Source organism: Gossypium arboreum, chromosome 5 (assembly GCF_025698485.1).
Source record: "Gossypium arboreum isolate Shixiya-1 chromosome 5, ASM2569848v2, whole genome shotgun sequence".
NCBI classification, from domain to species: domain Eukaryota; kingdom Viridiplantae; phylum Streptophyta; class Magnoliopsida; order Malvales; family Malvaceae; genus Gossypium; species Gossypium arboreum.
In genome coordinates, this window is record NC_069074.1 from 24,244,281 (window position 1) to 24,256,552 (window position 12,272).

The 12,272-nt window shown below is 30.3% G+C and overlaps 1 protein-coding gene across 1 annotated transcript; it reads right to left on the reverse strand.

Moving 5' to 3' along the window:
• Positions 1-937: 937 nt before the first annotated feature.
• On the reverse strand, positions 938-2,927 carry LOC108452885 (protein MOS2). The gene has a single exon (XM_017750666.2). It carries the CDS (start codon positions 2,687-2,689, stop codon positions 1,301-1,303), a length of 1,389 nt encoding a protein of 462 aa, XP_017606155.1. The 5' UTR covers positions 2,690-2,927; the 3' UTR covers positions 938-1,300.
• Between the last annotated feature and the right edge of the window lie 9,345 nt (positions 2,928-12,272).

A 12,272-nucleotide genomic window follows, 5' to 3' on the forward strand; every position in this document is an offset into this window, starting at 1 on the left:
CTTAATAAAACAACTGGATTGCATGTTTTGTTTTGTCAATTATATGATTTTTTGCTTTAAGAAATCAAAATTTGTTCGTATAATCAAAACTCGGGTTTTTTTACTGTGAACCGGATGGTGGATGCCTACTCGAAATACAAAGCCACTAACATGGTTTAGGAATTTCACTGTTTGATTACCCCCCAAAAATAATCATAGAACATTAGAAAACATTATCAGAATCAACATAGTATTTTCAATAATTACCTCCTGCAAGAAAAATATCTTTTCCTAAATAAGGCAGATTACCCCCAGTTTCAAAGTTCTTTATTATAATATTTCAAATCAACCACATAATGAGTAAAGAAGTTATATTTACCTTTTTCAAAATTAAAAATATATACATGATTAATTGATACCAGTTTCTTAATTGATCGAGGGGGTAAGAATCCATTCACTTTATGGTTTGAAGAAACTAGCAGAAAATACGTAGATATAGTTGCATTAGTTTTAGAACCAAACATACAAGCTCTTGCACAGAGTTTCAAGAGTCCATCAAACAAACAAACAATCCTTTTCCTTAATGCTTAATACCCACAGAATGGAACTAACAGTATAGAAGCCTCTTCTTGTCACTAACAAGATACCTACCTGTTCTCTCACTTTCCGTGTTCTCTTTTAAGTACCTCATGCCTAACTAACATGAGTCAATTTGATTGATAGATAAGAAGCAGAGAAGAAAAACAGAACAAACCAAGAGAAACATTCATAAACATAAAAGAAAAAGACACTTTCAAGCTTTTGCTCATTCCAGCTATGTCATTTAATCCAGGATCAATCCCTTCTCAATAAAAGCTAAAGCAAAGCAACGAAGGATCTATATACCATAGGGATCGCTTCTTTTCATACTTTATATCAATGCTAAATTTCCAGAAAGCAACCGCATAATGAAAAATAATTTTACGCAATTATCATTCCAAGCAATAAAATATATAAACTATTTTTTCAACTTTTTTTCATAAGTCAATTTCCTAAAGTAGAGTTCAGGTAGAGGAGAGGAAGAAAAATATCTTCATTTGCAGATTGATTGGAATTCTAATCTATAAATTGGAATATTTTAAATTGCCAATTGAACACTAATGGAGAAGCTTATACGCTAAGTACAAGCAAAAACACAGCAAGAATGGTTATATTTGAACCATAACTTAGATAATACAGCGTTTGTCATGGCAATAGGTGGTGAACAAAAATTGACATAAGGGCACACTTTAGCAGAAAATACCTATTGCTTTTATCTGTGTTGAGAAGGCATATGCCATAATCAATACCCAAGATAGCTTGGATCCCCCGTATACTCAGCAACCTGTTCAAGTTTCACATCTAGCAACTCCTGACTATCAGCGTCTCTTACAACACCCATTTCTCGATCTAAATCCCTCTCTACCAAATTCCCATACACACCTTTATGCCTACCATACAAAACAAGAACCGGACCGCCACGCCTCGGCAATGCAGTCTCGAGCAGTTCCTGCTCAACCCCTTGAATCAACTCTTTGCTCTCATCCATTGCTATGTCACACATATATGGTCCAACAACATCCACCACCTGCCCTTTCTTCAAATATAACCTCCCCCCTGCTAAACTTTTACTAATAATCCGAACCCTAATGTGACTTTTAAGCCAAGAAACCCCTCGATCACCATTAGTCCTAGTTCTCTCCACATTAACTTGTGTTTCACTTCTTTTTTCAGTATTTCTACTCCGTTTACTAGACTTTCTTTCATCCTTATGTTTCGACATTTTTTCATCCCTAATCTTCAACTCCTTCAATCTCCTCAAATACTTCTCTTCTTCCCTTGAACCCAAATCAGCTATCTCAGATATACGGACTTTAACTTCTTCGTCCCTATTCTTCAACTTCAAAACAAGCCAACTATCGCCCAACTTCTCCATTATTGTACCTTTGGAACCCATCCCTCTCCCTTCAATCACTCTGACGTCTTTCCCCACAAAAAACCCATCTTCATCCTCCTCTCTTTCTTTTTTGTCAATATTCTCTTTGACATTCTTCAAGCCCTGTCCTCTGTCTTTAAATTCCTTAGAACTAAACCCTAACCCCTCTTTGTCGGTCCTCCGCTCGTATTGCTTTACTTTAACATCTTCTTTAGCGTTTTTCCCAATTCCCCTACCTTCAACCCACCCGTATCCAGCAAGCAAAGCCTTACCAAAAACCTCCACAGGTACATCCTCGAACTCCTCAAACCCTCGATCCTCGGGCAACTTCTTCAAATCCTCTTTAAAACTCTGGATAAGGAGCGTCTCGACGGGAGCTGCTAACCCAGGAGTTACATCTTTGTTATCCGCCTCGCCCTTGGTGGAGCTGTTATTGCGGAGATTGAGACCGTAAGAGATTGCGGAATCAGGGTTGGGATTGTGAGAGGAGGAATCAAGCTCGAATTGGAGATCACGAGAGGCATCGGATTGGAGAGGGAGGTCAAGATTCTTCATCTTCTTGTAGGGGCGCCATTCGTTTTGCTTGGGAGGGATTACGTAGGAGGGCTTGGAATTGGGGTCGGGTAGGGTTTTGGAAGGGTCGAATTCTGTGACAAATTCTTTGGGGTTTAGGTCATCTTGGGTGGTGGAGGGCTTGGGGATGGACACTTTTTGGGTGGGTTTTGATTTGGAGGGGAGAGAGAAGGATAGTTTCATGGCGTCGAATCGAAAATCCGCTGAAAACCAGAAAAAAGCTTATGCCGGATCTCAACGGAAAGCAGAGGGGAGGATGGGATTAGGTCAAAATTGAAGAATAAAAATGTTAGGGATTTGATTTTTTAGGGAAAGGGAGGAAAGAACGAGAATACAAAGACCGACACAAATGCACAAGCTGGCGAGGAAATTTAGTTACAAATTGAAAATGAACAGAGAGGTACATCATACTCTAATTTTTATTATATTTAAATGGTGTAATGTGGATTGTAGTCCTTAATATTTACATTTTTTGTTAATATGGTTTTTATATTTTTTAAAATTAAATTTGATCTAAATCTTTTAAAAATGTCAAATTTGTTTATCAATTTTTGAAAAATAATTAATTTAATGTTTTTAGCAAAAATACTAACTAAAATATTAATTCTTTTAGCATGACAACTTACATAGCAATTAACGTGGACTTCATGCTAAACCTCTTAAACTTTTATATTTTTTATAAATTTTAAATTATTTATTAACATGAAATATAAGATAAATATTTTTATTTTAGCATGAGTGCATGTAGACTACCATACAGGTTGTTACTTCAACATCGTTAAAAATTAATGTTTAATCAACATTCTTATTGAAGAAAAGTAATTAGACACTTTTCAAAATGTTAACAACCAAATTTAGCTAAAAATAGGTTTAAATTAACAAAAGAATATAAATGTTGAAGATTAAATTTATCATTATACCTATTTAAATTTTATTTTATCTTTTAAAATAGTAAAAGTTGAGTTATCAAATAAAAATGGATAAAGTAATATTTAACCTCTCAATTTAGTAAAATTTTCAACTTTAGTCTCTAAACTTTTTCAACATAATATTTTTTAATATTTTAATATTTTGGGTTAACTACACCAAGATACAAAATTATTTATAAGTTTACCTTTTTGGTCACTCGACTTCAAAAAATTTTCATTAAGTCACTAAAGTTTAGATTATTCGAAAGTTGTTATTTAAGTGAATGAATTGTTTAAAAGTTTTTTATTTAAATCACAGGGTTATTTTTATTAATTTTTTTAAGTTTGGCTAGCAAACTCTAAATGACAATTTGACGATCAATACGATAGATCAGTACCCATCAAAGAATAGAAAAATATACATTAGATTCAAGTCAACCTGATGGTCATTGTTGGAGATTGGAGAAGGAAGTTGTTTAGATTTTAGTTTGCAAATTTATGATGTTCAAAGTTGTTTCATAAAAATAAAAAAAAAGAACTGAATTGCAGAAGAGAAGGAGAATGAAAGCTTTCGATTGGTGTAAGTGATGCTAATGGAGAAAGCCATACAAAAGTGATTTAACATCCTAGTGACCTAAATGAAAAGTTTTGAATAGTTCAATGATCATTTTGTAACTTTTTGAAATTGAGTGACCAAATTATAAACTTACTAACAATATAGTGCCATTTAGTGTAATTTACCCTAATATTTTTAGGGTACTTTGAAATTAATTTTATTTGAAATTTTACATTTCTTAAGTAGTTGTTAAAAACATATTTTGGATTTTTTTAAAAAGATTTTGTTTGGGTCTTAAGTCAACATCGTATCGGTGGGTATACTATTTTTCTATTAGTATTGATACGTATCAATACTAATTTATTTCAATGTATCGTTTTAAATTTTTTGTTGTTTTATAAAAAATATTTGATTTTTTTTATACAACGATTATTTAAACACAAACTATTCATAGGATAGATGAACATCCGATCAATAGGCCAAAACTCAGGGTTCAAAAATGCATGAAAAAGGATTTAAACTTGAGAATAAATATTTATTTCTCAAAAACATCGGTGCAACACGAGAACTTCTTAGGAGGTCATCCATCCTAATACTACTCTTGCTCAAGCATGCTAAACTGTGAAGTTCTAATGAAATCCTAGTACTAGTTTAAAAAAAATTGATATATGTATATAAAATATTTACAAATATCATATAATGAGATTGAATAAAAATCACATATAAAATACTCATAAAAATAAAGCTTTGCTAAAGAAAATATTTAAAAATGTTGGTAACATGAGTTTAAATATTACATATGTAAATTTTACAATACCAAAAATATATATAAAATACTCATCATTTATATAACACATTCTTTAATAAGCTTCACAAATACAATCTATTATCTATGGTTAAAAATACTCAAAATTAACAAATAAAAACCCATCATTTAACAAACTCAAAACACATAAACAAAAATAATTATTCTATAAATTAAACAATAAGATCATCCCATAGAGTGCATACAACAATTCATAATTCAACAAATCTAAAATAAAAATAAAAAATAAAAATTAATTTACATTTTAAAATAAATTTTTTGTGCAAATAAATATAAATATTTTTTTTAATTTTTTTTGTATCGGCCGGTATGGGCGAAATCAATTGGTGCACACTAGGGATGACAATTCAGATGTCAAATTGTCAACTTGAATTTTGCAGATTCGGAGCGGATGTCGATAGACCCCCTTGAATATCCATTATCCAAAATCATGCAAAATGAAATCCACTAGGTTCCAAGTATCATTCTCGTCTAATGCATATATTTCCTCTAATCTCATATCATGCCAACCAGGATGACTCAAAGCTTCTTGAATTGTCTTAGGAATGAAAACAATATTTGAGGACACAAAAAGAATAAGAGGACAGAGGCAAATGGTGTAACACCTCCTACCTGTATCCGTTGCCGGAATAGGGTATGTAACACTCTTAACCTGTATTCGACGTCGAAACAGGGTTTCGGGGCATTACTAGAATTTGCAGATCACCTAAAAAAAATTCAATTAAATACTTACCGATTCAATGTATCATATAAATAAATATATTACCATTCAATCAACAACTTGGCACTTGTATAAGCATCAAACAGAGACATTGTTAGTATGCTAGCACATATTTCATATAAATTCAACATTGATATACTTATTTTCTCGACATGTCACACTTGAGTTTAATAATTGTCTTTACCTACATAATTTTCTTGTATCAACATATCAAAGATAATCATATATGTACATGTCATGAAACATATCGTTCTCTTACCGTTTCTTCATAAGTATATATCATTCATTTCATTATATCAATATTTCATGCTCCATCATTTCCATATATTTTATGTATATTTATTCCAATAATAGTTTATATCAAACTTAACATAAATTATATTCCATGTACTTATACTTATTTCGTTTATCTATCTTCATAATTATTTCATACAACTATTTTGTACATATATTTCTATATGACCATTTCTTGTAAACATTTCACACAATCATTTCATATAACCATTCGTCATCTGATACATATTACCTGAATATCAATTGTTCAACAGATGTCATAGTGTCTCCCATCCACAGTCTTATTTATCTTTAACATGATGCCATAGTGTCTTTCAACTATGGTCTTACTCATTTTCTGTCATGTTGCCATGGTATCTTTCTACCATAGTCTTATTCTTTTCATGTCATGTTGCCATGGTATCTTTCAACCATGGTCTTATTCATTTCATGTCATGCTGCCATTGTATCTTTCAACCATGGTCTTATTCATTTTCTGTCATGTTGCCATGGTATCTTTCAACTATGGTCTTACACATTTCATATCATGTTGCCATAGTATCTTTCAACCATGGTCTTACATATTTCATTTCAGAGAGCACACTCCCGCGAACCTCATCCTTACAGCGGGATTACCAGTCCAGGCTAAATCCCCTGTAATATAAACTCATAAAGTATTGTCGGGATTACCAGTCCAGGCTAAATCCCCTGCAACGACAATTACTCTAATGAACTTGGATCTGAATTACCAGTCCAGGCTAAATTCAGACCCTAATTTGGATTACCCATCCGGGCTAAATCCATTTTACACATATTCTTCGGGAGGGCTATAACAGGATAGGATCACCTGTTCGGACTAGATCCTTTTTTACCGTCAATTTCTTTTCAGAGATCCATTGAATTTTCCTTTCATTCAATCGGGATTTATTTCCCTTTTTATCAAATATATCAATGTTTCATCAATTTTCATACAATGAACATTCAAATCATATTCACATCAATAACATACATTTCAAGCATTTAAGAATATAATTCAAGTTACACGAACTTACCTGGTGAAATTGCAGAAATATCAAGATTCAGGGGTATTTTGGTAAAATTTTCATTTTCCCCTATTTTCACCCAATCTTAATCCAAATTAATAATTTCATTCAATTTATTAATTTAATCAATAAAACAATTCATTTCTTTCATTTTGGTCATTTTTAACTTTTTTTACAAAATTTCCCCGACATTTTTTTTCAATTTAGTCCCTAAGCCTAAAACATGCAAATTAGCCATGCTAGCTGAATATTCATATATTTCCTCCTCCTCTTCTCCATTCCACATCCTTAATGTATATAACACACTTGTAAGTAACATTATTTATAAGTTTTATTATTTACTTTTATAAATATTCAAGCTGTCCATCTGTGTCATGTCACTAAATTATTTATATCTGGAGCTATAGAACTCCAAATTAAGATCCACTAATTTTCCCTGAAACTAGGCTCATATATATTCTTACCATAAAATTTTCAGAGCTTTAGTTTAGCCAATAAGTACAGTTTATTCTTTAAAGTTACCCATGTTCTGCTGTCTGACAGTTCTGACCCTTCTTCATTAAAAATTAATTATCTCCTCGTGAAGAATTCGAATGATGTTCCCGTTTATTTCTATTTAAAATAGACTCATTGATTCTAAACATATAAATTTAAGCCCATAATTATTTTTATCCAATTTTTTTATGATTTTCCAAATTCAAAACAGGGGAACCCAAAATCATTCTGACCTTGTCTCACAAAATTTATTATATCTCATGATTTACAATTCCATTGCTTACATAATTTCTTCTATAAGAAACTAGACTCAATAAGATTTAATTTAATATTTTATTCATCCTATAATTCGATTTATACAATTTTTTATGATTTTTCAAAGTTAGACTACTGCTGCTGTCTAAAACTGTTTTAGTGCAAGATATTAATTACCATGTTTGTAACACCTTTATTTTCTTTTTCTACACTATTTCTCATCACTTTCTCTTATTTTCTCTTCACTAACAGATCAAGAACATAATATCGTATGTAAGAAAACTCTACATTAACATTAAATCCATGCTTTTTTCAATAATATCAAACTTAAAAACATATTGAAATCATGATGTTCTTACCTTATTCTATTGATTTCAATCTTCATCTTGATTTTCTCTCTTCTTCAACTTCCAATTCTTGAATCTAACTTGATATTCTAACTTTCCATAGTCTCCTTAACATTTTTCTCTCTTGGTAGCTATGGAAATTCTTTTGATTTTTGAGTGAAAATGGTAAATTTTTGGTAAAAGGACCAAATTGTAAAGAAATGAAAACTTCTTTTCTTCTTCTTCTTCTCACGTTGGTTTTGCACGGGAAAAATGGATGAGAATTACTTATCTTTCTTTCTTTATATACTAATAAAATAATAATAAAATATCTTATTAAAATATTAATAAAATAATATTTATGTAATTAAATAGTTATAAAATATCAAAATATCTCTAGCATCACTATTACTTTCTAGATTTCATTTTTCCCTTTATTATCTTTTAAAATTCCATTCTTGAGTCATCATTTAATTTGGTAAAATTACAATTTAGTCCCTCATAGTTCTTCACCTATTCAATTTGGTCTTAATTCATCCATTTTCATTAGTTTCTAGATCATTCCACCTTTAAAATATTTACACTATTGGTCCTTCAAATTTTTTAGATTTACACTTTAACCCCTTAAAATTTGAGTATTTACTCTTGTGCAACAAAACTTTTCTCTCTTTTACAATTTAGTCCTTTCTTAATTAATGTATCATAATATACTTCCCAATATTGACATAACTCAAAATTTCCCTTTTTGTCACTTTATTTTCTTATTTTACTATATCAAGGATAATATCTTACTGTAAAAATTTTCGAGGTATTACAGGGTACGAGGCATTACCGGAGTTTACTGAACATTTTCAGATAATTCTGAATCATTTATTATTCATATATTTAAAAATAATCATAACGTCCTTCAATTGGGCCCTCGAAACCCAAAACATACATTAAACATTCAATTCACATTCATGTCACATAAATATACAATTCAATTCATTCAATAATTCAATTCAAGCTGCACGAACTTACTTCGTTGCTTGTTCGTGTTTATAATTTCACTAATCCGAAAACTTTTCTTTTCCACTTTCAAGTCTCATATTTGAGCAGCCCGAATCTTTATAAATAAAATTGATCATCATTTTTATTTATTTCATATTCTGATATGTTCAATTAATGCTCTAGGCAAGATTACCACTTTACCCCTGAACTTTTGATTAATGACAATTTCATCCTTAGGCCTAGAAAAATAAAGTTCTTGTAATTTAATACTGGTTTTGAGCCTAGTTATTCTTATATATTGATAACAACCCATGAATTCTATAAAATAACAAAATTTTCCATAATTTCAACACTTTTCAATTTAATCCCTAAAACATGTTTTCAGCCGATCTTGATCTAAATTAATAATTTCATTCAATTTTGTAATTTAAATAATAAGATAATCCATTTCATGCAATTTGATCACTTCTGACATTTTTACAAAAATGCCCATAAAGTTTTACTTTTATTCAATTTAGTCCCTGAGCCTAAAACATGCAAATTAGTCATGCTAGCTGAATATTCATATATATTTTCCTCCACCTCCTCTCCATTCCACATGGTTGATGTATATATCATGCTTGTAAGTAACATTGTCTATAATTTCACTATTGACTTATATGTATATTCAAAGTTATCCATCCGTGTCATAGTCACTAAATTATTTTCATCTTAAGATACAGAACTCTAAATTAAGATCCAATAATTTTCCATAAAACTATACTCATATATCTTCTTACCATAAAATTTTCAGGATTTTTGGTTTAGCCAATAAGTACAGTTTATTCTTTAAATTTACCCCTGTTCTACTATCTCTGACAGTTCAAACCCTTCTTCACTAAGAATTAATTATCTCATCGTACGAGATTTGGATGATGTTTAAACTTATTTATATTGAAAATAGACTCATTAGGTATTTTAAACATATAAATTTAAGCCCTTAATTATTTTTATCCAATTTTTTATGATTTTCCAAAATCAGAACAGGAGAACCTGAAATCATTTTGACCTTGTCTCACTTAATTTATTATATCTCAGAATTCAATATTCTATTGCTTACACCGTTTATTCTATAAGAAACTAGACTCAATAAGATTTAATTCCATATTTTATTCATCCTATAATTAAATTTTCACAATTTATGGTGATTTTTCAAAATTAGCCTACTACTGCTGTCCAAAACTGTTTTAGTGCAAGATGTTTATTTACCATGTTTATAACACCCTTATTTTCTTTCTCTACACTATTTCTCATTACTTTCTCTTATTTTCTCTTCACTAACATATCAAGAACATAAGATCATATATAATAAAACGCTTCATTAACATCAATCCATGCTTTTTCAATAATATTAATCTTAAAAATATATTGAAATCTTGATGTTTTTACTTTGTCCCATTGATTTCAATCTTTAACTTAATTTTCTCTCTCCTCCAGCTTCTATTTCTTGAATCTAACTTAATATTATAGCTCCCCATAGTCTCTTTGTGATCTTTCTCTTTTGATGGCTATGGAAATTCTTTTGATTTCTAAGTGAAAATGGTGAATTTTTTATGAAAGGACCAAATTGTAAAGAAAGCAAAAATTTCTTTCCTTCTCTCTTCTTCTCACGTTGGTTTGCATGAGAAAGATGATGAAAATTCTTCATCTTTCCTTCCTTTTATACTTAATACTTAATAAATAATATTAAAATAATAAAATATCTTATTAAAATATTAATAAAATAATATTTATCTAATTAATAATTATAAAGTATCATCAACATCATCATTACTTTCTAGATTTCTCTCTCTTCCAATTGACCATTTTGCCCTTCGTGATCTTTTAAAATTCCATCATTGAATCATCACATAATTTGGTAAAATTACGATTTAGTCCCTCATAATTCTTTTTCTATTCAATTTAGTCCTAATTCATCTATTTTCCTTAGTTTCTAGATTATTCCACCCTTAAAATATTTTCACTATTAGTCCTTCAACTTTTTCATATTTACACTTTAGCCCCTCAAATTTTGAGTATATACTCTTGTGCAACAAACTTTTCTCACTTTTACAATTTAGTCATTTCTTGAATTAATATATCATAATATAATTCCCAATGTTAAGATAACTCATAATTTTACCTTTTTTTCACTTTATTTCCTTATTTTACTATATCAAAGATAATATCTTACTGTAAAAATTTCGGGATATTACAAATGGTTAAATGAAACAAAATTAAAAATAGGATAGGTATAATGACATTTACCTTTACGTAGAGTAATGGAAAGGTCAAGGTCACTTGGATCAGAAGACAAAAACACTGGTAAAGGGTTTAGATTTGATGGCAAAGACACTATTAAAGGGTTTAGATTTGATGATGAAGACATGAATCATGAGTCTTTTTAAGTTTGGAACAAACTTGAGTAACCGGTGGGTTTATCAGAGCAATTATCGAAGAATCAGATTCCCTTGGTCAATTAGTAACAGTGTAAGTTAACTAATCATCTTCCTCCCTCTGTTTCGAAAGATTCAAATGCATTTCTTCTAAAAAGAATGACACTTGTTTTGAGATCTGTTGAGATCTGGACTATAACACTTGTACCCCTTTTGAAGGCAAGAGTACCCCAAAAACACTATTAAGGATTTTGAATCTAACTTAATGACATGAGGTCGAACATCTCGAACAAAATAGGTACCCTAAAAAATTATTAGTTCCACTAGAAATAATGGTTTGGATGGAAATAGAACATTATATGGGTTATCACCATCAAGTAAGGAAGGAGGAATGTAATTGATCAAAAAGTAAGTTGTCGAAATAATATCAGCCCAAAATTCTTTAGGAACTTTCGTTTGAAATAAAAGAACTCTGGCTTCCTCAAGGAGATGTTTGTTCTTTCGTTCAACGACCCTATTCTAAGATGGTGTGTCAACATAAGAGAATTGATGAAGAATCCTATTTTTGGTAATAAAAGCCTCACAAGAGTCGTAAAAGTATTCTTTAGCATTATTGTTGCGAAAAATTTGAACAAACACCCCAATTTGAGTTCTTATCTAGACACAAAAGGCACGAAAATGAAAAAACATCTTTAACCAAATTTTCTTAAAATATATCCATGTTATTAGAGAATAATCATCCACAAACTTAACAAAACATCAAAATTCAGGTTTGGATACTACCGAATAAGGTCCTTAAACATTCAAGTTTATTAACTCAAAAGTGGAACTAACTTATTTATTAGATCTCGGTATCAAGGGGTTTCGACAGTGCTTCACAAAGTGACATGCTTCACATTCTAACGAAAGTAGGTCTTGAAATTGTAGATATAACTTCTTCAACAAATAAAGAGAAGAAT

Coding starts and splice junctions, on each gene's coding strand:
- LOC108452885 (XM_017750666.2), bottom strand. CDS start 2,689: ATGAAACTATCCTTCTCTCTCCCCTCCAAATCAAAACCCACCCAAAAA.